General features: G+C 54.5%; 11 protein-coding genes across 11 annotated transcripts; 3 read left to right on the top strand and 8 right to left on the bottom strand.

The window, feature by feature from the left end:
• Positions 1–223: 223 nt before the first annotated feature.
• On the bottom strand, positions 224–1,664 carry J4E84_000985 (uncharacterized protein; the record flags this gene model as incomplete). Its single annotated transcript, XM_049383620.1, has 3 exons — positions 224–333; positions 359–1,441; positions 1,478–1,664. The coding sequence occupies 3 exons, from the start codon at positions 1,662–1,664 to the stop codon at positions 224–226; spliced, it is 1,380 nt and encodes a 459-aa protein (XP_049249138.1).
• A 462-nt stretch (positions 1,665–2,126) lies between these two features.
• On the bottom strand, positions 2,127–6,702 carry J4E84_000984 (uncharacterized protein; the record flags this gene model as incomplete). Its single annotated transcript, XM_049383619.1, has 2 exons — positions 2,127–6,587; positions 6,640–6,702. 2 exons carry the CDS (start codon positions 6,700–6,702, stop codon positions 2,127–2,129), a joined length of 4,524 nt encoding a protein of 1,507 aa, XP_049249137.1.
• A 494-nt stretch (positions 6,703–7,196) lies between these two features.
• PUP1 (proteasome core particle subunit beta 2) lies at positions 7,197–8,090 on the top strand (the record flags this gene model as incomplete). Its single annotated transcript, XM_049383618.1, has 2 exons — positions 7,197–7,370; positions 7,434–8,090. 2 exons carry the CDS (start codon positions 7,197–7,199, stop codon positions 8,088–8,090), a joined length of 831 nt encoding a protein of 276 aa, XP_049249136.1.
• Positions 8,091–8,365: 275 nt separating this feature from the next.
• On the bottom strand, positions 8,366–9,818 carry J4E84_000982 (uncharacterized protein; the record flags this gene model as incomplete). Its single annotated transcript, XM_049383617.1, has 2 exons — positions 8,366–9,711; positions 9,767–9,818. The coding sequence occupies 2 exons, from the start codon at positions 9,816–9,818 to the stop codon at positions 8,366–8,368; spliced, it is 1,398 nt and encodes a 465-aa protein (XP_049249135.1).
• Positions 9,819–12,316: 2,498 nt separating this feature from the next.
• On the bottom strand, positions 12,317–13,093 carry J4E84_000981 (uncharacterized protein; the record flags this gene model as incomplete). Its single annotated transcript, XM_049383616.1, has 3 exons — positions 12,317–12,699; positions 12,761–13,012; positions 13,069–13,093. The coding sequence occupies 3 exons, from the start codon at positions 13,091–13,093 to the stop codon at positions 12,317–12,319; spliced, it is 660 nt and encodes a 219-aa protein (XP_049249134.1).
• Positions 13,094–15,413: 2,320 nt separating this feature from the next.
• On the top strand, positions 15,414–16,795 carry J4E84_000980 (uncharacterized protein; the record flags this gene model as incomplete). Its single annotated transcript, XM_049383615.1, has 2 exons — positions 15,414–15,489; positions 15,609–16,795. 2 exons carry the CDS (start codon positions 15,414–15,416, stop codon positions 16,793–16,795), a joined length of 1,263 nt encoding a protein of 420 aa, XP_049249133.1.
• Positions 16,796–17,125: 330 nt separating this feature from the next.
• J4E84_000979 (uncharacterized protein) lies at positions 17,126–18,831 on the bottom strand (the record flags this gene model as incomplete). Its single annotated transcript, XM_049383614.1, has 3 exons — positions 17,126–18,262; positions 18,313–18,651; positions 18,778–18,831. The coding sequence occupies 3 exons, from the start codon at positions 18,829–18,831 to the stop codon at positions 17,126–17,128; spliced, it is 1,530 nt and encodes a 509-aa protein (XP_049249132.1).
• A 392-nt stretch (positions 18,832–19,223) lies between these two features.
• Positions 19,224–21,390, bottom strand: NOP9 (Nucleolar protein 9; the record flags this gene model as incomplete). Its single annotated transcript, XM_049383613.1, has 2 exons — positions 19,224–20,925; positions 20,975–21,390. 2 exons carry the CDS (start codon positions 21,388–21,390, stop codon positions 19,224–19,226), a joined length of 2,118 nt encoding a protein of 705 aa, XP_049249131.1.
• A 436-nt stretch (positions 21,391–21,826) lies between these two features.
• On the top strand, positions 21,827–24,691 carry J4E84_000977 (uncharacterized protein; the record flags this gene model as incomplete). The annotated part of the gene is made up of 6 exons (XM_049383612.1): positions 21,827–22,200; positions 22,252–23,090; positions 23,143–23,277; positions 23,336–23,604; positions 23,668–23,915; positions 24,004–24,691. 6 exons carry the CDS (start codon positions 21,827–21,829, stop codon positions 24,689–24,691), a joined length of 2,553 nt encoding a protein of 850 aa, XP_049249130.1.
• Positions 24,692–25,095: 404 nt separating this feature from the next.
• J4E84_000976 (uncharacterized protein) lies at positions 25,096–25,407 on the bottom strand (the record flags this gene model as incomplete). Its single annotated transcript, XM_049383611.1, has 2 exons — positions 25,096–25,164; positions 25,267–25,407. 2 exons carry the CDS (start codon positions 25,405–25,407, stop codon positions 25,096–25,098), a joined length of 210 nt encoding a protein of 69 aa, XP_049249129.1.
• Positions 25,408–26,429: 1,022 nt separating this feature from the next.
• J4E84_000975 (uncharacterized protein) lies at positions 26,430–26,745 on the bottom strand (the record flags this gene model as incomplete). Its single annotated transcript, XM_049383610.1, has 2 exons — positions 26,430–26,498; positions 26,560–26,745. 2 exons carry the CDS (start codon positions 26,743–26,745, stop codon positions 26,430–26,432), a joined length of 255 nt encoding a protein of 84 aa, XP_049249128.1.
• Between the last annotated feature and the right edge of the window lie 1,131 nt (positions 26,746–27,876).

The raw sequence follows: 27,876 nt of genomic DNA, 5'->3' as shown, positions 1-27,876 counted from the left end.
CCTGCAGCAGCATTTGGTAAGCGAACCTAGGTATCGCAACTTGACCTCCAACCTTATCCACGCCCAAGTACTTTCCATCCCACACCCAGATTGCTTCTCAGTTCCAGCCATGCTTGTTATAACAGCTCCCCAAGGTATCAACACTACCATCACACCAGAAGAAGAGCTCCTCTCAACCCTGCGCAGTCCCGTCATCTTCGTACACATGTGTCGCCTCCGCCTTTCAATTTTTGCGCACAGGTGACACATGCTTTGGTACCGCAACCGAAACATTGCCTTGAGAACTCGTCGAGTATTCGAATACAGAATGCGCAAGTATGCTGGCCTTCAACCCTAATCCACAACGTATCATGGTCACAGTTGGATCTCCTCGCTCGTGATCGTTCTGCTGCTGTGGCCTCGTACTGCTTTGCTGCATGTTCCTTTGCCGCGCGCTTCCTCGATTCCTCTTGTCTTGCACGGTGAGCTGCTTCTTGCCTCGCACGATGCTCTGCTTTCCGTCTTGCACGAAGCTCCGCTTGCTCTCTCGTACGACGTTCTGCTTCCTCTCTCGCACGATACTTTTCTTCTTGTCTCGCATACTCCTCTGCTTCTTTTCTCGCCCAATACTCTGCTTCCTCTCTCATGCGACGCTCTTCTTTCTGCGTCGCCCAGTACTCTGCTTCCTCTCTCGCATACTCCTCTGCTTCTCTTGCTGCTTTCTTTGCTGCCTCCCATCCTGCTTTTTGTTCTGCTGCCTGTCTTGCTTTTTGTTCTGCTTCTCGCTTCGCTTTCTTTCGTGCTTTTCGGGACTCCTTTTCAGCACGTTGTTCAGCCTCCCATGCTTGTCTTGTCTGTTCCCACTGTCGGGCCTGTTCAGCCTTTTCTTTCGCAAGCCGTTCTTTCCTCGCCTTCTCAGCCAGCTCAGCCACAAGCCTTTCGCGTTCTTGATTTTTTCGTTTCGTGAGGTCATCGTTCAGCTGTTCGAGCCGTACCCTTGCTTCGTCTAGGCGTATCTGCTTGATCCGAATGGCGTTCTCCGCGTTGATTGTGGCTAACGTGATGTCGCTCTTCTCTTGTTCACTCAGTCTGTTGCTCAAGAAGGCCAATGTGCCCGCTTCCGACTGATTGTCGTTTGCTAGCTTTGCTCGATTCTCAAAGACATTCCTGTTCAGGCACTCGAGTTCGGCTTCAAGAGACTTGACAGTGTTACGACATTGACGAATCTGCTCTTTCTGAGATCTCTCATAGTTTAGCCACTCTTGTCGTATCCGGTTGCTCTCTGCTTGTGCACGCGCTTCCCTTTGCGCTGGTGTCTCGTTTTGCGGGTGCGGCTGAGGGTTTGGCTGTGATGTGGCTGGAGATGGAGCGTAAGGTTGACTGCCTGAGGATGAAGCAGTTCGTTGTTGACGGTTGCGATCGTATTCGCTCCTCTTAGTCGCATCTTTGAGTACTTCCCATGCTGCGTTGATCTGTGCCCGACGTTAGTACGGCTCACTCGTCAAAGCACGGTGGCCTCTCCGCACAAGCTGAATCGTCGCGGTCGCATGTTGAGATCCGATGTTCTTGTCCGGGTGATGCAATAGTGCGAGGCGGCGGTATGACGTCTTGATCTCGCCGTACAGCGCAGAAGGTCGCACCCCCAAGGTGACGTAGTAGTCTTGCGTGGGAAGTGCGGGAGCCATCTCCGTGCGGACTACCTAAACAGGTGCTGCTGGGAACGTCGCGTGACCTATAGGTGCTGCATTCGAACGGAGGGACGTTCGAATGTACAAGCGGTATTAGCAAGATGCAGTAGTTTGTGTTGTCACAATCTCGACAGTTTGAGAGCACGGCAGTTGCAGCAGCAAAGCTGTGTTCCGGTTTTGGACGCGCTGTGGGGTTCGCGACGCGTTTACAGACCGCCAAGGAAAGAGAGAGCAAGAGTGAAAGTAACCGCGGGAGAGTTGGAAGGAGTCACCGTCAGTCAGTGAGCTAATCAAGGCCAATCAATATTCACGCTTCCCCATGCTCTATCTATGCAAGATGTATTACATTTTCCTTTTCGACCCCCCATGCATGCAATCGCTATCCAAACGTCCCAAATAACAAGTACGCTTAATCATACACAATCATAATCCAACACCGATATCGACAGAATGTACTACTCAATTGACCTTTGTGACCTTGATCCCACGGTCGAGAAGGGCATTCTTAAGACCCTTAGCGACCTGCTTCCTTGTCCTGGCGGTCTGTCGCAAGCTATCAATATTGTCGTCAACCAGGTCGCTCAAACGCGCGATCTCCTTGCCCGATGTCGGACTGCCTTCGGGTGTGTAAAACAGGCCATAGCCCTTGCTGGGCGTAGGCGTACTCTCAACTTCGGGAGTTAGAGCACGACGGCTTAGATCGGTCAGGGTCATCTTGTTGCGGTTGGTAGGCGGGGTGGCGTAAGGCGTATCGGCAATGCTGCGGCGGAGATCCGTACCGCGTGACCGTCGGGGCGTACCAGCGTTGCGTGATGAAGATGAGGAAGGACGACTGGAGTCTGCGAGGCCGATCTTGCGCAATTGGGCCTCTAGGACGAGGATGTCGTTGTTCTTCTGCTCAGCAAGATTGGCCAACCTGAGGACTGTCTTCTTGACAGCCTCCATGGAAGGCACTGACTTTGTGCTGCCGTTCTGTGCGTTGTGGGACACCAGACGCGAGCGTAGGACTGCGACTGCATCTTCAGCCTTGCGTAGCGACGTCAAAAGCTGAGCATAGTCGTTGCGCAGAGCCTTCTGTCCATCGGCAAGCTCCTTTGGCAATGGTGCCTTTCGGAGAGCTTCTGTCTTTTCGGGGTCCTTGCGATTGATGATTTGGCGGCGTATGTCATTAAGACGAGTCATGAGCTTGGCCTTGTCGTGAAGAAGACGAGCGAGCTGTGTGAGCTTGAGGAGCACATCCTGTACCCGCCCTGCATCCAGCTCTTGTTCAAGCTGATCTTCAAGAGATCGCAAGGCTTGAATCTCGCACAAAGTGAAGTTCTCGAACCATGAGCCGTGAGGTCCCTGGTCTTGGACATCATCCAGCATACGTCGATCGATTTGGTGACCAGTCTGGGGCTGTAGGTGGTATTGTGTAAACGACTTGATAGATCGAGCGTTCCAGCCAAGTGCATCCACCATACCGTTGATGTCTTTGTAAATCAACTCGATCTGAGCGGCGTGACCCGTCTTGCTAGGTGATTTGCCACCAGTGTAGTTCTGGTATGCGACAAACTCCTCCAGGTTCCGGCTCGGCTCGATCGGCTGCGCAAGCTGTGCGCGTATCCGCTCGTCCTCCTCATCTTCAAGATCGGAGACCTGTGGCTGTGGCGTGGGCGGCTTGGACCCCTGCATGGATGAGCTCAATGAAGCACCCGGTGCGACCAAAGGTTCTCGTCGGAGACGAGAAGCTGAGCTCGAACGAGCTGGACTAGGCGAGCGAAGGTCTTGGGCGCGGTTCGTCGGAGGCGGGAAGTTCGGTTTCGCAGGCATCGATGACTGATCGGGTTTACCAGAGAAGGGGCCTTTGTTCGGTTGCTGACCGAACAGCGATGAGCCTGAGAACGATGGTTGGTTGGCGGCAGGTTTCGAGGCCTGAGCGAACAAAGAAGGCTGGGCTGGTGAAGCGCTGCTTCCGGACTGTGATGTGGCGCCGGACTTCACTGTGGGAGGAGTCGGTGCAGGGGGGAAGAACTGCCGCGACTGGTTGACACTGTCCTGGAAGCTCCAGGTACCCGCCTTCGCGGCTTGCGGCTTTGTTGTCTTGTTTGGCGGGTATGTGTCGTCGACTTCTTCAACCTCCTCATCGTCCTCCTCATCAGAGAAACCTTCCTCATCATCATCCTCTTCGCTCTCGTCGTCATGGTCGTGATCATGTTCTTCCTCGTCTTCGTTGTCAATGGGAGATACATCTCCAGACGAACTAGGTGCTTCCACCTCGACGCCAGGACTACCAGCGAGCGGAGGCAAATCGTCGCTAGTCGAATTCGGCAACTTTGTGTTGATGAAATCTGGAGGTAGAGGTGCGTCCTCAGTTTTCGCCGGCTTAGCCTTGGTGAAGTCTGGTGGCAAAGGTGCGTCGTCCACCGGAGTAGCGGGCTCTTGCACAGGTGGTGCAGCCTTGGGGGTTGCGCTCTCCCTTGCAGGAGTGTCACTGGGGAATAACGACTTCTGCTTTGGCGGGGATGCTGGTGTCGTGGAGACCCAACTTGGGGGGTTTTCGCTCGCTGGGGTTGCGGGCGGCTTCATCCCTGTCTTTCCTAGCATGTTGGAGAAGTCACTGCCGAAGAAGGAACCGTTGGCAGGAGCCGCAGGCTTCGCTGGATCGTCCTTAGCTATACCGTCACTTGCAAAAGTAGTGCCGAGCTTGAAGCCACCTGCAAGGCCGAACAAGCCTTGGGACGGCTGAGCTTGTGGTGTAGGTGTAGCTTCGTCCCTCTTTCGGTCGTTTGCCTCGCTCGCATCGGAGTCCTTCGACTCGAACGAGGCCGTGTTGAACGATGACTTGTCTTGCTGTCCAAAGATCGAGCTGCTTTGCTGAGCGGGCGTAGTCGCCCAGGAGGGTAGCGAAGATCCAGTCCCAGAGCCAACGGTGACAGTAGAACCAAAGCTTGGCTCTGTCTTCAGACCTCCAAAGCCAGATTTCTGCTGCCCTTGCCCGAGTGCTCCGAACCCGGAGCCTGCTTGTGCAGAGTTGTTGCTTCCAAAGCTCGAAAAGGAGTTTGATCCTCCAGCACTTTTGAATTGGGCGAATCCTGACGAACCACCAGCAGCGGCCGAGAATGGGTTGGATTTTGACTCTGAAGTTTGAGATGTCGCTCCCCATGGAGATGCTTTGCCGCCCATTCCACCTACTGCGCCGAATCCGGAGCCGGCACCTACTGCAGAAGGAGCGCCAAAGGCAGGTTTGGCGGGAGTGCCGATTGCAGAGGGAGCACCAAAAGCTGGCTGAGGAGGCTTACCGATTGTAGATGGAGCACCAAATGAAGGCTGTGCAGGTTTACCGAAAGTTGGAGCAGGCAAATTGGTAGCAGCAGTACCGAATCCGGGTGTTCCAAAGCCGGGCGGTTGGGGTTTCATCAGAGCGGGAGTTGGTGTACCGAATCCGTTTCCAGCGTTGCCAAAGTGGGGGATGCCAGCTGTTCCTGGGGTGCCGGGTGTGCCCATGGACTTGCTGAAAGGGGTAGATGTAGCAACCGGGAGTTTGGACGCAGGCGTGGATGCCCTCGGAGTAGAAGAAGGCGCATGCTGTGTGGCTTCGCTCTTGAAGATGAGACCGGGGTAGCGTTCTCCAGCCTCGATAGATTTGTTCCACATCACCCACCAGGCCGCAAGAAGACCTTCGTGGGTCAGAGCCATGTATGCAGGGAGCGGCCACGGCGCCTCGTTGATCTCTTCCAGGGCGGGAATGGGGCGCAGTATCTTCTCCTTGCTCGAAAGATCAAGCGCCTCGCCAATGAAGACGCTGTCCATTTCCTCGTCTCCATAAGCGGTTCGCGGCACCTGAGCCTTCTTCGTATCGTCCACGTTGACCATCATGAGCTCGTTGCAGGTTTCTTGATCCGGGGAGATCTTGTTGCTTGTGGAGGCAAGTATCGCGATGGAGTCTGCGTGGGAGGAAGTGATAATAAGCATGTCGTCGAGATCGGGCTTCCAGTTTTGTAGGCGTGTGGACGAAATCCGTGCAGGTAGTTGGCGACGTGGAGCTTCGAATGCCTCGGGAAGAGGATCCCAGACAAAGGAATGGTACGTGAAGGATCCCCAGCCCTTGGCCGATTTGATGACGCTGTACTTCTTTTGCTCCGGGTTGTCCTGGTCTTGGTCCTTCAGAGAGTAGACAGCAAGGAATTCTTCAGTTTTCAGCCACGACACGCCGGTCACCTCGTAGTTTTCATCGACGTCTGGAGGTCGAGGAACAATACCTCTTAGATCTCCAGCGGTCATGTGTATAGCGCAGGTGCCATCAATAGAGCCAGAGACTACAGCCTTTCCACGCGCACTCCAAGCGGCGCAGTTGACGTGTGCCTCTCGAATCGTCTTCTTGACGCCCTTCTCCACATCGCATATCTCGAGCTTGCCGTTATCGAGGACTATGGCGAAGTATTGTTCGAATTCGGGGGAGGGGTTTGGGAGGAGAGCGCGAACGGGTGCGTCGGTCGCCAGTTTCGTGTCCGCGTCTTTCTTGCCTTGGCTAACGACACTCGCAACATTGTACGCAGCGACGCCGCCGTCGGCCTCATCAGATGTAACCAAGAAATCTCCATCGGCGGAGAAAGCGACATGGCGGAGGTTGGGAGTAGAGATGGTGATATCGGGCGTGAAGTCTGCTACGACGTCAATGTCGCGCTCTTCGAGACGCGGGTCATCGGCGTTTGCGATGTCATCGGCTATGGTCTTGTTCTGGAAGGCGCTGCGCACGGAGTCTGTGGACGCGATGACGAGGATGTTGGGGCCGGCAGCAGCGAGAAGGGCGGGCTTGGAGGCGACGGAGAGGAGGTTTGCGCACGCAGGTGGCAGATTATCGGCGGGCCATGGCCGGGGCAGGATCTTGACCTTCTTGGGGCCCTGTTTGCCCTGGTTGAGGACCTTGAAGCCGAGATGCTGTGTCGTCGTTAGTATCGTCGCATGGCGGTCTGGTGCGAACTGTAGCTACCTCAGTTTCGACTTCGGGCACCTCAGGCCCAGCCTCGACAGCCGGCGCGGGAATCTTAGACATTCTGCAGGACTTGCAGGCCGAACAGGTTCTGGCGCGTAGGAGGCTCGGCTTGGTGTCGCGCGTCGGAGTTCTCAGCTTATTCATATATGCATCGGAGGACGAGCGCGGGAGCGCGTGCTAGCCTTGGTGTGTTTTGGGAAAGAGCAAACAGGCCGTTCTAGGCTAGGCGGGAGCAGGTGAAGGTGATTGAAACGGCGGAGATGCAAGGAGATGGTGCCTGGCGCTCTGGATAGTCGAGCGACAAGCATGCGACCATTAGCTCGACGCTCTGAAGCGACGCGCTTTGTTGTTCTGAGAAAGTTCCCGAGCTAGTGGAGCTCATCGCTGCGCCAAGGCTCCATCCAAGCTCCAGGCACGACAGCTACGCAACCTCGCCCTCGCCGCCGACCGCCTAGACAAACCGAGTAGACGCGCGACATCACCACCTTTACCACTATACACGCCGTCTCCGCAGCAAGCACCCCACGCCTCCACCGACACCGCACACCAACACCATGGGCGGCTTCGACTTCTCCAACCACAACCGCAATGCGGCTCTCCACGCCCAGGGCATCCCGCTGCCCAAGGCGACAAGCACAGGAACAACCATTGTGGGCTGTCTCTTCAACGGCGGTGTAGTCATCGCAGCAGACACACGAGCCACAAGTGGTCCCATTGTAGCAGACAAGGTAGGCTCGTCCCCGCCATAGACACAACCACCACCATGGACACTGGTCTGACATGCACCGCAGAACTGCGAGAAACTCCACTACATCTCCCCTCACATTTGGTGCGCGGGTGCCGGTACCGCTGCCGACACCGAGTTCACCACCGCCATCATCTCCTCGAACCTCGAACTGCACGCCCTCTCCACCGGCCGCAAGCCCCGCGTCGTTACCTGCATGACCATGTTGAAGCAGCACCTGTTCCGCCACCAGGGTCACATTGGCGCCTACCTCGTCATTGCGGGTGTTGACCCCACCGGCGCACATCTCTTCACCGTCCACGCCCACGGTTCCACCGACAAGCTGCCGTACGTCACCATGGGCTCCGGTTCATTGGCCGCCATGTCCGTTTTCGAGACACAGTGGAAGTCCGACCTGTCGCGGGAGGATGCCGTCACACTATGCGCAAACGCCATCGAGGCGGGTATCTGGAACGATTTGGGTTCCGGTAGCAACGTGGACGTGGCGGTCATCACAGAGGACAAGACCACACTGATGAGGAACTACAAGACACCAAACACCAGGCAGCCCAAGCAGAGGAACTACAGGTTCCAGCGGGGAACTACGGCGGTGCTGAACGAGAAGATCATCACAAAGGAGGAGATCAGCAAGTACGTGACTGTACACGAGCTCAAGGATGGCGATGTAGCCGGTACAGCGGAGACGATGGATATAGACTCATAGGTTTTGCTCTAGCTCCGGGGCGATGCAAGATGGCGTTACGAACATGAACGTGTATTATACACCGAAACGGGGTTCCAGACGAACCACAGCCAAATAGCTACAAGGCGATATGATGACGATCAATGAACCACCTCACCAGACATTCAAAGCAAGCATTCGATGTGAACGGCATTTAGTCATGGAATCTTTTGTGCATTACACTACCTAACAGAACAATAGAAGTCTAGTGACCCTCAGTAAAACATGGACTCCGCATCGCATCCATCACGCCGTGCCTAACGACATCTCTTCTCGACAATACCAGCACCATGCTCCTCGTACTCCTTCCTTGAGATCCACAGCTGGTGGAAACTGCCCAGACTAGCCAGTATACTGCCGCCAATCCAGGCTGCGTATTTCCTCTCCACCACGCTACCGGGTGCGATGAGCTTGTTCCTAGTGCTGGGGTAGATGGCGTTGATTTCGTAGTTGAGGCGCTCGTTGAACTTGTAGAGCAGCGTCGAGCCACCTGTTACGACGATGTTGGAGAGGAGGAGAGGACGTTGGTCGGCGTCGACTTGTTGGACTGCTGCTTGTACGAGTCGGGGGATTGTCTGTTCAGGCTTCGGCGCAGGCATGGTTTCGCTGGCGAGCGCGGCGTTGTGGTCGAAGAGGCCCTCTGCGGCGCGGAACCTCTCGATGCCGAAGACTTGGTTCCAGCCGTCGGGCATTTCGAAGGGTCGGCCTGGCATGCTCTTTGCCAGCTCTTCGTTGGTGCTGAAGCGGCCGGGGCCGGGCCAGACTTCTACGACGGATTCCTTGAAGGACGTGAGAATGCGCTCCTCTTCGTTCAGACGGAAGGAGTCGGTCGGTGGTGTCTCGAATGTCTTGTAGGTTGCTTGGGCGGGTGCGCCAGCGTCGACTGGTGTCTTGCTCTTGACCATGTAGTGCGGTGTCAATGGCACTTCAGGCTGGGCTTGCTTGAACGACGTCCGTATCTGGTCGGAGACAAAGTTACCTGCTAAAGGCGATTTCTGGACACCCTTTCGCAGCACCATGCCGTCGAGCACAGGCGTGACAGATGTATGCGACGCGCCGACGTCAATGATGATGCCTGACGCCTTTCCTGATGCAAAGGCAGCCAATACACCAGTTTTCTGCAAGAAGAAAGCTGGCGTGCCCCAGTCCTCCATGGCGATCTCAATGTACTTTTCCCGCGCCTTTGCGCTGTTCCAGCCTGGTTCCGTGACCAACAGCGGGCTGTCCTCCAGAGGCTTCTCGTTGTTTTCTAACGCGTCCATATCCACGTCCATGGCCTCCCCATTCTCGTTCTCGCCATTGCCATCGTTCAGCCCGTTCTTGGTAGGGTCGGTTGGTTTTGCGCCCGTGAGTCGGCTCGTGATCGCATACTCCCACAGCTTGGTCGCAGTATCCCAGTCCTCTACGATGCCGTCTGAGCCCCAATAGTTCTTAATATCGAGACCGCCGACCGGCGCATGTATCGCATTTTCGCCAAAGAGGTGTTCGCCTGAGGATGTTTGGCCGTAAAAGGAAGGGCAGACGGACTTGGGCACGTCCTCGCCAGCGAATCCAGCGCGAACGGTCGAGTAGCCGGGGTCGAGAACGATCGCAGAGACCTCATCTATGGTTCTCAGTTAGCATGCGCTGCATGTAGAGCTCTGTCGAGCTTCGCGTACCTCCGGCGTACTCTCCCGCAGCTGGTGCGGTTGATGCGTTGGGAATGTTCATCGCGCGCGACTACCGCAATGCGCAAAGCTTAACAAAAGTTCGTTGATATTTGTATGGCCTGATTGACGCGTGATAATGGGTATTCGAGGTGCTTTGGGCGCTGTCTTTGCAGGATGGGCGTTGGTGTTGGAGCGAAGCCGTTGCCAGACGCGAACTCCAAAAGTTGAGGTTGCGGACCTGGCCTCCATCACCGCACTTGTCCCCGGCGCCTCCCCTCCGCATACTTCAGGGGCACATACACAGGGTCCCTTGCACACTGGAAGATGAGGAGATAGTCTAGGCAATACAATGGCGATCAAATTCATTCGCCAGCTCTACTCGCTGGATACCCTCGATACACGCTTCGTTGTACCGGCCACCGCACCCCCGAAAGAGGCGCTCGAAGAGGCCAAACTTGATCCCGCCGGACCAGTGCCAGTCAAAGATGGACGAAATGGAGACAAGAGTCTAGAAAATAGAAGTCACGCGCCACTATGGTCAACGCCGGAGTTCTACTTCTACTACGTGTCCATTGCAGCCAGCGTGTTCTTTATGTTCAAGTTGGTACTAGATGTTTCTCAAGGTTCGTCCGAATAAGCCCGCAGAGGGTGAGGAGAGCTAATCGTTAAGCAGAATCCCATCCAAACTATCCGAAGTTTCAACATCTTCTCTCGGATGGCTGGATACCTGGTCGCAAAGTAGTACGTTGCAACATCGACTGTCACATGCCATCGTCTAACTCCTCAGGACAATACCGATGCTCAATACAGCGGGTTCCGCCAGAACATTCCCTACCTCTTCATCGTAGTTCTACTTCATTCTATTCTGCGTAAGGCCTATGATTCGTTCTGGAGGGCGGGAACGTATACTCAAGTTCGGCCCTCTGCCGGCAATGGCCTTACTATGGGCTTAACCCCAGGTGCTGCAGCGGATGCCCGTATGAACCAGCGCATCTCATTCGACCTTTTATTTGCCGCTATATTCCTTGCCGCCCTTCATGGCTTTTCAGCATTCAAGATCGTCGCCATTCTTTATGCCAACTACTGCATCGGCACGAAGCTCCCTCGCCAATATGTACCGGCTGCTACATGGATCTTCAACGTCGGGACTCTATTTGCAAACGAGTTCTCAGACGGCTACTCGTATGCCAACATACTTGGCACTTTCCTTCCATCCACAGTGTTGGAGAAAGGTCAACCAGCATCCAACTTCGGTCACACTCTAGACAGCTATGGTGGTCTGATACCTCGGTGGGAGGTTCTTTTCAACTTCACCATACTCCGGTTGATCAGCTTCAATCTCGATTACTATTGGAGTCTCAACTCTCGGACGGGTAGTTCCATTGAAGTACTTTACCCACCCACCCTTAGTTCGATATAGCTAATAACATCAAGAAGAAACAACTCGACGCCTCCAACCTCTCAGAGCGGGACCGCGTCACGATACCCGCCAAGCCTACTGACTACACTTTCCGCAATTACTTCGCCTATGCCATGTACTCTCCCCTCTACCTGGCCGGGCCCATAATCACATTCAACGACTACATCGCTCAGTGCCGGTACCGACCCCATAGCATCACGACCAAGCGAACAACACTCTACCTCGTCCGCTTCATTGTCGTCTTGTTGACGATGGAAATCATGATCCACTACATGTATATGGTCGCCATCTTCCATGAGAGGCCCGACTGGTCGCAGTACACGCCAGCCCAACTCAGCATGCTAGGTTTCTTCAACCTAAAGCACATCTGGCTAAAGCTGCTCATCCCATGGCGTTTCTTCCGTCTCTGGTCGCTTTTGGACGGTATCGATCCTCCCGAGAACATGGTCAGATGCATGTCAGACAATTACTCCGTCATGCACTTCTGGCGCGGATGGCATCGTAGCTTCAACAAGTGGAGTTTGAGATACCTTTACATCCCGCTGGGTGGCAACAGAGGAGATGGTCTCTGGGGCAAGGCAAGATCGGTTGGAAACTACCTCGCCGTGTTTACCTTTATCGCGATCTGGCATGATATCCAGCTTCGGTTGCTGATGTGGGGTTGGCTGGTCACTCTCTTCGTCCTCCCCGAGATTATTGCTTCGTACATCTTCCCGGCGAGGAAGTGGAAGGACAGTCCGGATGCGTATCGCTGGTTATGCGGAGTCGGCGCTGTTTTCGAAATTCTCATGCTCATGACAGCTAATCTTGTTGGTTTCGCATTGGGCGTCGATGGTCTTAAGGACTTGGTGCGTGGTATTGTAGGGAGTTGGTCCGGTTGGATGTTCCTTGCTACGGCTTGTGGTGCGCTGTTCACTGGTGTGCAGTTCATGTTTGAATGGAGGGAGAACGAGAAGAGGAAGGGAATCAAGATGAAGTGTTAGACTTGGGGGTCTACTTGATTGGCCGTGTGAGTAGATGCTATTCGCGTCGTCTTTGTATTACTACTCTTAGCCCGCAATTATCGCCGAGTAAATATCACTTCGGAGTGATCTTGGAGATAGGTACCATGATCGTTCTCTTCCATCGACTCTTCCTGCTTACATGACGACACAACACCTTCTCTTATCTTCAGCTTCGAACTTCTTCGCATCATTCCACTCCTTCTCAGAAGCATCCCACTCCTTCTCAGGAGCATCCAGCTGCTTCGTAGCATCTTCCAACTGCTTATCGATCTTCTCGTTATGTCTCTCAACCTCCCTGGTCTGGCTCTCGTACTCTAGCCTCTCGCGCTCTTTCTCACAGCACGTAACATCGCTTCCGTTCGAAGGAGTCGCACTACAGGCCGGAACTGTTCTCTTGATATCCCCAGTCTTGATAGTCTTCTTCGACCTTGTTCCGTCGGGATGTTTGACACGAATGGTAGTGCGACCGTTCTTGTACCTGGTGACGAAGGTATCGCCGTCTTTAAGGCCAGCCGAATCTACATAATGTTAGCATTTGCAAGTTCGCTGCGCCCTGACACGTATACCTGAAAGACTTACGACTAAGATATCCAACGAGCGACATAAGTCGGTGGCTCAGTGCGTCTACCGCTGCTCGCTTACTTGCACGTCGCAAACCTCCAACGACGGTATCGCCGTGGAACACAGCGCCATCATTGACAGCAATTACTGCGTGACCAGCCTCACTAGACTTAGCGATGAGGAGAGCCCTAAATCCCTTTTCGCATGTGCATGTTGGAAGGATGATAACCTGGTACTGATGCTCATGGCCGTAGAGGAAAGAAGCGTTCTCTGTTGGTAGAGCTCTATTAGCTGAATACACAGAGATGTGGGCATAAGTAACTGACCGCTTATAATCTGCGCTGCGTCCATGACTGCGGTTAGTGAGGATGCGGATGTGTGCTTCACGCAAAATACGATGCATGGTTTATTGTGCGATGTCCCGTTAAGCGTACCGAACCCAAACAGTTTCACGTGTCGTGTAGGGGGGGTCATGATGTTGATATATGTCTATAGAGACTGGGAGTACCAGATTTCTGGGTGGGTTCATGATACCTACATTTCATGTCTACAGCGAATTGCAAGACTGCTGCAGCATCCCGGCCAAATTAAGATGCTCGAGATGTGCAAAAAGATGAAGACAGAAAATAGGTGTCCACAAAATAGTTGCAACGTTGACAGAGTATAGTGAGGGAGCACTTGTGTGGAATGGGCAAAAGGACAAAAAGAAAAGTGCAAAAACAGAGTTTCGAACCCACGAAGGGTGAGGTGTTTCCAAAGATTGAGTAAGTGCAGTGTTGTGCGGGACTCGCGGTCACTTCTGGTAAAAGGCAAGAAATGAGTTCGTACAAATCCTCGCACTGCACATTGATACTTCGTAAATATTAGCTATATATACTGAGTAAAGGTTGTTGGTGATGCTGGTGGAGCCGGCGCAAGTACTAGACGAAGCGAGGGCCAGTGCGGGCGGCGAAACCCACGGTCGGCAACAGAGAGGGAAGCGCTGGCCGTGCGCTGCTGCCTGTGCGGAATGTGTTCGACTCGTGCTTTCTTTCGCGCCCGTGTCGCAATGCATCGTCCGCGTCTTGTACGTTTCTCTTCTTCGGGAGGTCAACAGCAAAGGAGGTAAGAGGGTAGGTGCAGTAGGAGTAGGTGAGTGAGCGAAAGTCCCGCGCTTGAGGTCAAAGGGGTTTACCTGGAGGCTTGTGGCACACGTGCCCCGCCTCAGGGCGACGGCCTGCAGGCTGCGGGCCTCCTTTTTGTTCTTAGCCAACTCCATCTACAATACTATTACCTGTAAAGTCCTACTACATTTGCGACGCCTCTTTGAAGCTGCATGCGTGGCTTACTATGCGCGCATTTTGCAATCTTCGCTCAGTTCGTGAGAGATGTCGTCGAAGGCCGTCGTCGAAGGCCGTTGTCTCCAGCTGGTTTCAAGTGAGTAGCATCCTCTAGGCTAAAGACCTGTTGACCCTTCGTTTCTTCTTGGAGTCGCATCTCTCTTTTGAAAGTCCCGGCCTACTTAGCACGTCGGGCGCGCCTTGTGGACGCTTGATCTGGACTGCCATGCGTTCGTCTCACTCTGTGTTTCTACTCGCACACGAACATTATGCGTACCCAGGTATGTTTCCGCTCTCAGTGTCATCATTCGAGTCATCATGCATTTCGCCGTGTCCCTTTCTTTCGCTTCGGTTTCCTTTCTTCGCTTTCAAACTGCTATCATTCCAAATTTGCGCTCCTTGATCTTCTACAAGACTTTGCAGCGCTCATTCATTTGATCAGGACGAGGGACTGGTGGCGGGTGTCAACGTACTCGCCTCGCAAAATATGGACAGCACTTAACACGCACTATATCTCAATAGATGCAGCCTTGGATCAAACAAATCGCACTTGTTGCATCAAGATTAAAGCTATCGTAATTGCGTCCGCATACCTGCCTGCAAACGATCAGCCAATGTGGTTACTTGAATCGACCTGTCTTCCAAGAACCAGCGGTGGGTTTCTGGCAAGAGCTTTCCAATCCACTCATACAGTCATGACCTTGTCCAAGTCTACCGATCACTTGGCTTCTCCACGTTTACAGTCCAGGGTACGCTTGGTCTCGAGAAGCCATGTGCCTAGCCAACGAACTCCTAATTGTGTTGACTGCTCCTACCTACATTGTTTCCTTCTCCACTTCGTTCTAGCCGTCCAGGTGTGTGTGGCCCAGCGCCTGGGGCAGGTTGAGGTTTCAGTTCGTGCTCCTTATCATAACCTGGGGTTGGCGTTTCATCCCTCATCGTATGTCTTAAGGCAGTCGCGACCACGATATCTGGACCCTGCAGGACGATCTATGGATACCTTCGCCGTTCGTCGCGATTGCCCAAACGGCGTCGCCTAAGGCCCAGAAGGCGCTAGCGCAGGTAAAGGTACCACAACAGCGCAACAATACCAAGTCGTCAACACCGACCGCGCTTCCTCTTCAACGCCGATTACAGTCTCTACAGTTCTCTGTTGGTTCCCAGCTTCCCTAAATTGACCCAGTCGGTCTTTCCCTCTTTTCAGCTGCAGGCAGTCATTCACTCATTTCTCGCACCTATACATCCACTGTGCTGCACGGCTTCACCCAAACAACCCACAACATTCCCACACCCAGCACCTTTACGTTGTATACCCAGCTTAAACATCCCATAACACTCGCTTCATCATCACCATGAAGTCCATCGTTTTTGCGAGCGCTCTTGCCGCCGCCGGCCTTCTAGTAAGCTCTGCGAGCGGACGTCCACTCAGTGAGTTGCCAGAATTCTCTCCACTTGCGGCATATTGTGACGACAGTCTCGCCTGCTGCGCTGAGGCTGCAGTCACATCGTTGCCTGTCTATGTTACATCGTTCACTAACAAGGTACAGATCATAAGCGCAAGGTGGTCACCGAGGTAATCTACGTCACCGAAGTCATGGCTGAAGTTGCTGTCTTCGTCAATGACGCAGGCGCACCCTATTCAACTGCGACTTCGACAATCCTCACTTCACCTGTCACTGTGCCCTCCATCACAGCCGAGACGACATCGTCAACTGTCGAGCCTCCGCAGACTTCATCAGCCGTGCCAGAGCCAGCTCCCTTACCAACGTCTTCCACATCTGCTTCTCTGCTAGCAGAGCCTACTGCTGTCGACATTCAGGATGCGACCACGACACCGTCACCGTCACCCTCACCTGCGCCGCCAGCTCCTACACAAGAGCCTGAGCCCCCGCAACTAGCGTCCCCGCCCGAGGACATCCCTGTCGACAAGGCTGCTGCTGGAACTCTACCTCTGGGTATAACTTGGGATGCTTACAGCAGCTCCGCCAACTGCAAGACCCCGGATGAAGTTGCTAGCGAATTCAGTAGCATGAAGGACTACAAAGTCATCCGCATCTATGGCATGGACTGCAATCAGATCCCACTTGCAATTCAAAACGCCCAGAAGAATGGCCAAAAGCTCATGGGTGGCGCGTATCTAGATCCCAGTGGCGGTGGTGAAGATCTCAGCCAGGTCATCAAAGCCTACAAGAGCGCCATTGACCAGTATGCCGGCGGCAATTGGGATGTTATCCAACTTTTCGCTGTCGAGAACGAGCGCGTCAACGAACGCAGAATGACATCTTCCCAAGTCGTCGACGCAATCGGTCAAGCTCGCACCCAACTACGAAGCCTCGGTTACAACGGACCTGTAGGCGCAGTCGAGACCGCTCCTGCTACGCTCGATAACCCTGCCATATGCGGCGCCTCAGACGTGGTCATGGTCAATATCCACGCTTTCTTCGACCGGAACACCCAAGCTCAGGATGCTGGTACATTTGTCAAGAGTCAAGTCGAGCGTGTAAAAGCCGCCTGCAGTAACAAGCGCCTCATCGTCACTGAGTCCGGCTGGCCTCGCCAGGGTAATGCGAATGGTGCAGCCGTCCCCTCGCCCGAGAACCAACGTATCGCCCTCGACTCGCTCCGCGCGAGTTTCAACGGCGATCTGTTCTTCTTCAGTGCCTACGACTCGGAGTGGAAAGCCGACTCTGCGTCGACCTTCAACGCTGAGCGTTACTGGGGTGTACTCGACTAGCTATCCCGAAGAAGGCCACCACATCGTTGGAATGATATCGCAGACTGCGTCTTGCGACATGCATCTTTCTTATTGCATCTCTCAACAAGCAGCTGTACACGTCCATCACTTCTGCCATTTTTCTTGCCGACGCACCCGCGGCCTAGTGCTGCGTAAGTGTGCGTGGAAGATCATTTCTGGTGTTTACATGCTACGGGTATGATTACGAGATACGAGCATCATGTAACATAGATATCCAATTCTCAAATGAATGAATGCTTTTCAATACGATAATCGGGCAAGACTTGCTTTTGTGACTTTTGCCATCTCCTCTTCCTCATCGTGACATGTTCAGTATCCCAAGTCCGCAGCCGTCTCTTCCAACGCCTTGACAAGCCCATCCAACGTGCCTTTGATCAAACCCCCGTTCACCACGACCCTGAAGAACTTGCCCTTCTCGCCCGGCGCAAAGTCAATCATGAAGCCCCTGCTAATAAGCCTATTAGCAATCTCCGTTGTCGCCTTACTATTCGCATCCGCGTCCTCCTTCAACTGCCCTCCCTTCGCATAATAGAAGCACACCTGCAGACACGGCAGCGGCTCCGGACTGATCGTCTTGAAATTGCCATTCTCCTTCAGTTTGCTCAAAAGGTACTCCCCGTTCTCGTATCCACGGGCCACCAAATCGCTAAAGTGCTGCGGGCCGTAGTATTGTAGCGCAAGGAACAACTTCAAGCTGTCAGCTCGGCGACCGCATTGAGGTGTCAGATCGGCGAGGTCGTAAATATCCGCTGCGTCGGTACCAGGCGCGTTGTGGAAGAGGTAGCCCGCTGGCAGCGTGAGTGCGCGGTAAAACGTGTTCATATCGCGGGCGAGGAGGAAGGAACAAGTCATGGGTACGCCGAGCATCTTGTGCGGGTTGATAGCGATACTGTCCGCGAGTTCAGCGCCCTTGAGCCTCGATTCCCGGTACTTCTCGTTGAAAACCACGCTGCCGCCCCACGAGCCATCGATGTGGAACCAGAGATTCTGTTCCTTGCAGATCTTGCTGAGAGCAGGGAAAGGATCGAAAGAGCCCTGAACGGTCGTCCCGGCTGTTGCGTTGAGGAAAAAGGGTGTTTCGCCGCGGTCTTTACTTTCTTTTACGCAGCGTTCGAATTCAGACGGGATCATGCAGCCGCGGTCGTCGACGGGGACGGCGATGACGTTCTTGGAGCCGAGGCCGAAGAGATTTGCGGCTTTTTCGACAGAGTAGTGGCCGTGGGCTGAGGTGAAGATGGTGAATTTGTGGGAGCCGTTGCCGTCGGTTTTGGTCTCCGGGTAGAGCGTGTTTCGCGCGATTACTATGGCGGAGCTGTTTGAGGCGCTGCCGCCGGGTTGCGAGATGCCTCCTGAGGTGGAGGTGGGGAGGCCGAAGAGGGTTGCTAGATACTTTGTCGTTCGCTTTTCAACCAGGGTTAGGACGGGTGAGACTTGGTAGACGTGTGACTGCGGTGCGTTAATGATGCCTCAAGTACAGAATTTGAAGCAAGACATACGTTGGTATTCAGTACGGCCAACACCAGTTCGCTGACCACTCCCACGGCATTCGTGCTCGCATACAACTTGTCTAGAAATCCTTGATCCCATGTGTTGACAGAGTACTTCAAGATACTCTCCACGAGCTTGACCAGGCCATCTTTACCGGTCTTACCGTCATTGATCTCCAGCTCTTCTTTGAGAATGGACTCTAGCTTCTTGGGCGGGTGGTGTTCTACTAACGCGGTTCTCGGCCCGCCACCTTCAATTTTCAGTCCATGGCCTGTGTGTTTTGTTGCCGCGTCTTCGTCGGCTGAGCGGATGAATGGTATTATCAGCTCTTGAATAGAGTCAAGAAGCTATTCGTACCGTCAGTAGGTGACCCTATACCGTGGGATAGATTCTTGTCTGGATGGGAGAGATGAGGCGCGATGGGAGTTCAGGAACATGTCGGAACAATCGGAATGCCCTTCCGAGTCACTTACGTCTTTGACTTCCTCGGCGCGATGGAGTGTTTCTCCCTGTTGTGGGGATGACATTGCGAGAAGCGTGTGTACGGATTATATTACGGTAATACAGGAAACTTTTATGGGGCCTTGAGTGCTCGTACTTCAAGGAGTGATGAGTGTAGAAGAAGTCACAAACACAAACAAAGGTGGCCGAGTAGTCGGCGTTAGCGCCGAACAATTAGCAATGACGAACATGGAGTCATCGATTCTTTCTGCTCGGGGTACAAGCCACATTCCTAAAGCAAAACTGTTCTCATGCAAGTATGCCACTAAAAGGTATCTAGAGTCGTCGAATCAGAAAAATGCGTGACAGGCCCACCTAAGCCCTAAGCCCAGCTCGGAAAACGCCGTTAAACGATGCCTCATTCTCAGCGAACCGTGCTGACAAAAGAAATTCCTGTACATGATGTATAATGTGACTATTATTGCGCAACAAGGCTCTTGGCCTTGCTGCTGCTTCCGCTGCTGACACTGCTGTTTGTCGTGTGACTCCCCTTTTTCGGCTTTTTGCCGTCCTTGGCTTGTGAGGCTTTCGCAGCGGCATGCTTCTGCCTTGCCAACTCGATAGCTGTCAGATGCCTTCCCGCCCGATGGTTTTGTGGGGGTGTTGCGTCGCCGTTGGACTCGGGGAAGCTTTGGAATCCGTCATTGCCGGCGGTGTAGCGTGATTGTGTGACCCAGTCGCCGCGTTTGCGTTTGTAGAGATCCATGCGCCAATTTCGCCAGACCGCACGCCCGACGAAGGATTCGCGAAGCGAGTTCTCGTTCTCGGCCAACTCTTCCGCGATGCGCTCGCGGATGAAAGCGAGGCCAGCTGTACCGTGCCAGATGGCGTCGATGACATGGGATGCAGCAGGATCAAGTGCAAGTTCCCCAATCTTGCCATAGAACTGTTGTATCATTTTTCGGCGGAAGATGACGGAAGCGTTCTTGGACATCAGGGCCGCTTGAAGCGTCCTTGAAGCTGTAGAGTCGCGAGCGAGCTGAACAGCGAGTTCAGGGGACAGGTTGGCCAGAGAGTCAAAGACAAGCTGGCCGAGAGGCCCGTCCACGGTCATCATGGTTTGTGCCAGGAGTGACCCGTGAACCTTCTCGGGTGAGTGCTCGTGCTTAGCACGAGGCTTGCCGTCTTCCTCACTGAGCTTGAGAATGCGTGTGACTTCGAAGCCGTTGGAGCCGGCATATGCAGTCTCCAGCTGAGCCTTGATAGGCGAGCAGTCGATCTCGCGCGCGACGCATCGCTCGATGAGTGTCTTGATAACTCCCGTCCGGCCACGTTCTACCAAGCTGGGGATCTGATCCACTATTTGACGCATGGCTTCTTCTAGGTCGTCCTTGCCAAGTCTTTCCATGATCTTTCCGACGACATAGGCTGCGATCTCGTTGCGAGCCAGCGTACCCATGCGCTCCTTGAAGAACTCTCCGTAAATGGACTTGAATACCTTTCCGGGCGCGTTCTCAATGATGACTTCTAGTAGGCGGGAACCGATGGTGTCGTATACGAGCCCGTTGATCAGGATGGCGCTTTCTGTTCCTTCCGCGATAGGATTGTCTGGGAGAAGTCGGTGGATGATGGACTTTTCGTCCTTGGCGCGCGACTTGCCGAAGTGGGAGAGCTCCAGCTTGAGCAGCAGTTGTAGAGTGGGACTGCCGAGTGGGTGTGTGGTTAGGGTGCGGAGGTAGTGCGACTCAATGCCCGAGACACTCTCGCTGATGACCTTCTCCAGAGCCTCGGAAAAGCTTTCGGGGACGGCCCTTTCTTCGAGTAGACGTTCCTGCTCCTTCTCTGCGCCTGAGACGGTGACCTTTTCCTTCTTCTTGCTCTGCATAGCCGACTTGTTCTGTTTTTCCAGCGGGGCGCCCGATAGAATGACGAGGAGTACTCTCAGTACGTGCGATGCATACTTGTCGGTCATTAGGAAACCCATGTAGCCCTCCAGCTCGCCCAGCGTGTACAGGAACAAATTCTCCATGGAAACGAGGACTTGGTCGGGGTCTGACGACGGGGGTGTTGCAAGCTTCTCAGGTTTGGTAGCAGTCTCTTGGGTGACGACAGGCGCAGCTTGTATGAAGAGGGCTTCGCAGCAGTGGGACGCAAATCGGTTCTGGACCAGGTTGAGGAAGCTGCGACGGGTTAGCAAGTTAAATGGGGAAGGGGCGATTCAATACGTACTTTCCGCTGAACTTCTGGAACAGACCCTTGAGCTGGTCGGGCGAGGAAAGCAGGATCAGGCGTTCGAGCAGGCGCGACGTCTGGCTGTTGGCGATTTTCAGTTCCTTCCCGTCGGCCTCCTTCCAGACGCTGGCGAGGAAGATGTCGCGGTCCTCGGAGCTCTCGAACTGGTTCAGCTCGAGCATCTCGTCGGCTTTCTTGAAGTACTCCTGCTCCTGCTCGTCGAGCATTCCGTAGAAGGGCGTCGCATCCGGGCGGGCGACGTCATGCTCGGGGACGTGCTGGGCAGGGTTTTCGGCTTCGAGCTGGTCGATGTCCTCTTTCTTGAAGCGCTTTGCACTCGCATCGTCGTCCTGGTCCCGCTTGCGCTTCTTCTGGTCGTCGCGGCGGCCGCGCTTCTTGTGTTCCTTGGGCATGGCGGCTGGCGATGACGGCAGCGGCGCAACACAAAAAGTTTCGCAACTTCGGCTATTGGGCGGGGAGAGGTCTGCAGTGCGCACGCAGCAGTGCAGGGCAGGGCAGGACAGGCAGTAAATAGACAGCGGCGGAACAGAACCGCCTGGGCCTTCTTTGCAGCGGTACAGAGGTTTGCAGGGCGTGGGTCACGGCAGTAGGTGGATTAAGGACGTTCTCCAATAGTGGCCTGACGCACGGTTGGATCTTGCTGGATCTGAGAATCGGCTGGGATGATCGATCGGTGGCGCAGGACGAGAATCGTGGGAGGGCGCACAGGCCGGCCACCGAGGCTCCAGCTGCCAGGGCGGGCGTCGGTCGCCACACCTGGGCAGCCCGTACCGACGCGAAGTGCCTAGGCGCACTCCCACGCCCACCACCGCCCGTTGATCGTACGAGATGGACGACTGCCAGACTCGCGTCGCCGACTACCTCGACGACAAGCTCCAGAATGCCGCTGACCTCGACGGCCTCGACGCCCTATTGGCCACGCTGAACTCGCAGCATGGGCTCCTCCGCCAGCAGCTCGACGACGCACAGCGCGACCTGCACACGGCCAAGGAAGCCTCGCATTCGCACCATGGCGACCTCACGCGCGCCGCCGACCGCTTCCACCACGAGCAGGCCGACATTGACCGCCGCCTGCTGGTCATCACCGCCTCCGAGACGAGCGACGAGGCCGTGCCCCGCTTCGAGCAGGTCCTCGACACGCTGCACCGCCTGGACATCGCCAACGGATACGTGCAACTGCTGGCGGACGTCGACGTTCTGAGGTAGGACAGCCCCCGTGTCCGATACGGCCTCAGTCAGCTGATTCCGCGCAGCAAGCAAGCCCAGGCGCAGCTCCAGACGTCCAATGAAGCCGCCCTCGCGCCCTACAAGCAGCTGCGCGCACTGCACACCCGCCTCGTCAACCTGCAAGACGACGCCGAGGGCGCCGCGCCCCAGCTGCTCCACCACGTCAACACCATCGCCCAAGCCCTGCGCACCAAGATCCTCGACGCCTTCGCCCAAGACCTCGACCGCACCCTCAAGAAGATACATTGGCCCACGCCCAAGGCTGCCATACCCAGCCCGCTGCAGGAGGAATGGGAGACGGCCATCGTGAAGCTGCTCGATCTGCAGCTGCCCGAGCTGCAGGGCATGAGCTATGCCAGCGGGCCGGGCGACAAGGTCAAGCTCCCGCCCGTCCTCTTCCCCATCGAGGTGCTCGTGCAGCCGCTCGAGATGCGCTTCCGCTACCACTTCGACGGCGACAAGCCCACGAACCGCATTGATAGGCCAGAGTACTTTCTCTCCCACATTACCACGCTTTTGAACGACTACAGCGCATTCGTCAGTGACCATGTGCAACCTGTCCTGCTGCGTCACTTCCGCGGCACCGATCTTGCGCTTAACCCCGTCTACATCGATGCCATGTCCGCCTTCATAACCGCCCTACTGCCCATGCTGCGCTCCAAGATTGGCTCGCTACTGCCCCAGGTCGCGGGCCAGCCCCAGCTGCTCAGCCACCTCATGCACCAGATAATGAGCTTTGACACGACCATCAGAGACACCTGGGGATATGACGGCGGCTATGGCGTCGACGGATGGAAGGGCTTATCATGGGAATTCCTTGTTCAGGGCGACTGGTTTGGCCGATGGCTGCAGGTCGAAAAAGACTGTACGTTGGCCCCTTACCCAACGGAGAAATGTCGGGTCGCTAACATCCGCAGTCGCTCTGTCTCGCTATCAGAACATCGTCGAGGCTCCAGATTTTGGTGATCTCGACTACGAGAGCGTCGATCCCAAAGCCACCAAGCCTACCAAGGGAGCGATCCGCGTGAACGACCTGCTCGAAACCATAACCGGCATGTCCTCGCCTACCCCTCCTTTCCAGATGCGTCGCTAATCAGCAATGCATTGCAGATCGATACAGACCCTTGACATCCTTCAGCCAGAAGCTCACCTTCCTGATAGACATACAGATTGCCATTTTCGACAAACTCCACGAAAGGCTGCAGAGCAATCTGGAAGCGTATCTGTCCATGACCACGTCACTGGGTCGCGCTATGGGCGGTGTGACCAAGGAGGAACAGGAGAAGCTGCTTGGCGTCGAGGGACTGGAGCGCCTTTGCAAGACGTATGGCAGTGCTGACTATCTCGAACGGGCCATGCGTGACTGGAGCGACGACGTGGTAGGCTCTCACTTGCATGATTTCTGTGTGACCCGAACTCCAGCTAACCCCTTTGTTCTGTAGTTCTTCCTCGATATCTGGGAAGGTCTACAAGATCGTGCTCGTGGCCAGACTAGCAATATTGGTACCATGAGCGTGGCCGACGTCGCGGAACGCACATCCAAGAACGTTGAAAGTGACGACGTCGATGGCGGTTCCCTCTTCGACGAGACGGCATCGTGGTACGCGCGCCTCCGTGAACGCAGTGAGAAGATTATCATCGACACACTCAACAGCAATGTGCGTGAGGCGCTGCGTCCATATCGGCACATGTACGTATCCAGATCTGGACCCCTGCCCTGTGGATCCAGATCCAAAACCCTATACTTCCTAATCCCACTTACTAATATTTGCTTTTAGCAACCCGTGGGCAACTCTTAGCGGACCCTCCACTTCAGCCTCGACCGCCTCGACCGCCACAGAACTGTCACCAACTGCAGAAATCGACCCATTACTTACCTACCTACGTAGCACGCTAGCATTCCTTTCGCGAGCTCTAGCATCTGCGCCATTGCGGCGCATCACTCGGGCCGTCCTGACCACCATCTCGACGACGCTGTGGGAGAATGTGCTCAGCCGGTATCGATTCTCTACTCAGGGAGCTGCCCAGCTACACGCTGACCTCGCGGCTGTTTGCCGAGTCGTGGACAAGCACGTTGGTCCAGGGGTTGCCGAAGCGGGCTTAGCCAAATGTCTCGAAGGCGTCAAAATCGTCGGATTACCCGTAAAAGGCACTTCAGCCTCGCATGTTGATACTGCAACGGGTCGGGATGACGATGGTGGCGAAGAAGACGAGGACTGGGACACGGGAGCTTGGGCCGCAGAAGACGGTGATGAGCTGCATGATGCTCCGCAAAAAGCAAATTCCACCCGTGACACAGCGTCTGGGGTTGAGGGAGGAGGGGAACTTGGGCTGTGGGAGGTGGAGAGGCGGCTTTTTGCGGATAATCAATCTGCGAGGGATGTGCTGGAGGACTTGGGATTGGAGCTTCTGAGTGAGACGGAGGCGCGGGCGTTGTTGAGAAGGAGGGTTGAACTGGCTGGATAGGCCTGTGGGTTTGCGATTGAAAGTTTGAGGCGACGGGACTATCGGAAGGGTTGCGCATGCTGTGCGGGTATCCAATAGTTGAGTCCCGGTCCGTCACGATGGCATTTGTGGTGTTGAGCATGGCGATGCATGTGTCCGATGTAGGAATCTAAGACACTTCACACTTCACATTTACCCGACAGCGCAGACCTGTCTCACTTGACAACGCATGCTCATCTTGCAATAAGCCTTGAATTTCATTCCTGGGTATCATATCCATCATATCTGCTCTGATCAATTTTCCCACATCCATGCCTGCCCGCAATCATTACTCAGCCCGCCGTGCTGACCCGGAAAACCATCATCTCCCCGCACTGCTCAAGCGGACCCGAGCAGTCGCAGCACCGTCGCAAGAGTAATCCCGCCTAGTTGGAGTACTTGGGATTGACCTTCTTGCCGGTGACCTTCTCGTACGCCTTGCGCATGCCGTCGGTCTAGTTTTCACCTCGTTAGCTCTCACCCTCAACAAACTGCAACCAACACCTTGCGCACTACTGCTAATCACGAAGCAAATACAGTGGAGTGTCTGAACTTACAATCTTCTCGCTCATACCACGGTTTGCAGCAATCTTCTGACCCTGCGCGCCGCCGAACTTTTTGGCTCCGGCGTTGAAGGCCTTGTCGAGGTAATCCTGACCTCCGGCACCGGCACCACCGCCATGGTTGGGGTTGTTCATGTCTGCGGGTTGAGAAGGGTGTGGTAGACTTTGTTGGGTATATGTGCGATGACGGTTGTGAGATGGAGTCGTGTTGCGCGATGGACAGTTGATGGTGTAGTGGAGGATGAAGCAGAACGGTGAGGTGAGTAAACAGTCGAGTCGATCGCAAGGAAAAGGGCCGTGAGTCAATGCTCTTTTTATGCGCTTGTCCACGCTTCCCTCACCTGGACCCTTGTTCTGTGAAACCTTAACTCGTTATCACGCTCTTCTCAGGTGGGTGGCCAATGGAAGGCGCAGGCTAATCACTCATATCGCACCGCCACGATTTGCAAGCTGAGGAAAGAGCATCTAGACCTCCGGCTTCATGACCGCGTGGTCTGCTGCGCCTCTAGTGACGTTTGCTTTTCGCTATGTCAGCTCACATTGCGGTTTGCAGGTGTCGTGATGGGCTGGCTCAATAGGCGGTGTTGCGGCCATTCAATATTGTACCGGAGTAGGTTGCAGGAGAGTATGCATCGTGGTGCATCGCGTGCATTCTTAGCTCGATCGTGCAAAAAACTTGGCTTTTCGGGCCGCTGAAGCTTGGCTACGTAGAGCGTTCTTTTACGGAGAGTAGAGTTTGTGGAGGGGCGAACTGGTGAGATTGATCTGGTTGACAGACGGTTGAGAGCATGTATGTGATGGCATGCAGAAGGCGCGAGGGGCAGCGTGGGAGCGGTGTGACATGACGTCATGCATGTCAACCAAAATATGCTGCGCATGTGAAGGCATGTCCAAGTTGTAATTCGAATCGTAAAGCTTCATTCAGGGTCGTAAATATATGTACAAAGCATGTTCAGTGCGCCGTTGCGACAGGCTGTTGCTGCACTCTCTGCTGCTCAAATGTCCTCTGATGATCAAGTTCGTGGTCCTGTGCCTGTTCGTCCAAACTGCGCGACCTCAACGGGACAATCGTTCCATTGATCCTCTCAATGTACGGCCGACACTTGTTCCACTTGTCATCCAACTTGTGCATCGTCTCTTTGAGTGTCGAGGTGCGTTTAGTTGGAGACTTTGTCGGGGACGTCCTTGCCGGTTGCTTTTTCGAACATGTTACGAGCGCCATCGGTCTGTGTGAACGTTAGTATATTGAGTTCATGCATCTTGAAAGCTAGCAAGGCCCAAACTTACAATCTTCTCATTAACACCCCGATTCTTCTGAGTATCCTGACCCGCGGCGCCCCCGAACTTCTTCTCTGCGGCGTCGAGACCCTTGTCGAGGTAGTCTTCGCGCTGCGCTTGGTTCTGCTGAACACCCGTCGTCGATGTGTCCTGGCTGGTGGGTCCTTGGGAAGCATTTCCTGGGATGGAGTTCATCTTGTCTTAACCTTGTGAAGTGCGGGAAGGCTAGATGTCTGGATGACGAGTATAAGCGGGAGACTGGTGCGATCTAGATTGGTAGTCTTACAGGTGCGGCTTGTACGGATCGTGGCGTAGACTTAGTGGTTTAAGAACTGTAGTGATTATTGTAGCGTATTGAGGCTTGTAAAGGTGACGACGCCACGACCTTGGAAGGTAGGCAAGTCTTAAGTAGGTTCTCGGAATCCGCAGAGGAAGCCGCGGGGCATGATTATGGGAGTCGTCATGGAGAACCACAAGCCACATCATATCTGCATATCTGCCCTATCAGCAACTGAGCATCTTGAACGAGCATTATCAAACGATGCTGCATCCCAAACGGGTTGCCAAACTTCCAAAAACTTGGCTTTCGGGCACTTAAACTTGGCTTTGGCCCTGCTGCCGCGTGGGCTGCGGAAATAAAAGCCTTAATTGATCAAGAATAATAATGCGTCCTATCAAACGATGCGGAGACGTTGCTTCTGCTACCATTTAATCACTGGCCGTGGAAGCGCGTTGTTCAAGCGCTGTTTGACGATCCACCACACCTATGACATCACACATCGTTGACTTCCAAGGGGATTTTACCCGGTATGACGCATCACTAGGTAGTTTGATCTGCGAATCTCGATGCTTCTGGATAATCTTTTTCCAAGCTTGGGACCGGAAAGCGGAACGCGAAATGTGGACCAGTTTTGCGTGTCGTGCATAATGCGGAGACGGTGGTGGAGCGAGCAGGCATAAGCGATTTATCGTGGAATTCTTTTCGTGGCAAGTAAGCCGCGATGCTCGTGTGAGAGTGATGAAATTTTGCATCTGTCATTAGAGCATACCCCATGGATATAGTTACTGCGACTGGGTGGATATGGTAAAGAGCATTCAATGTTGTCGCTCGCGGCTTCCACGTGTTCAGCCTCATGCGTGCCTGCGCTAACCAGAAAAGCGCACACCACGTTTGCTCGTCTGCCTCGTCTGCTTTGGGACGCGTCTGCCTTGAGGGCATCTCTTGTGATGAGCTGATACCTAGGTAGTGACTCTCTCCCAAACGTCAGGCGTTCAGTTCGCGTGCTTGCAACTCACCTTTACCTTTGACCTTTACTTGATAGCACC

Source organism: Alternaria hordeiaustralica, assembly GCF_023758085.1.
Source record: "Alternaria hordeiaustralica strain BMP 2776 chromosome Unknown scaffold_1, whole genome shotgun sequence".
Taxonomy (NCBI): domain Eukaryota; kingdom Fungi; phylum Ascomycota; class Dothideomycetes; order Pleosporales; family Pleosporaceae; genus Alternaria; species Alternaria hordeiaustralica.
This window is presented reverse-complemented; position numbering and strand designations above follow the sequence as displayed.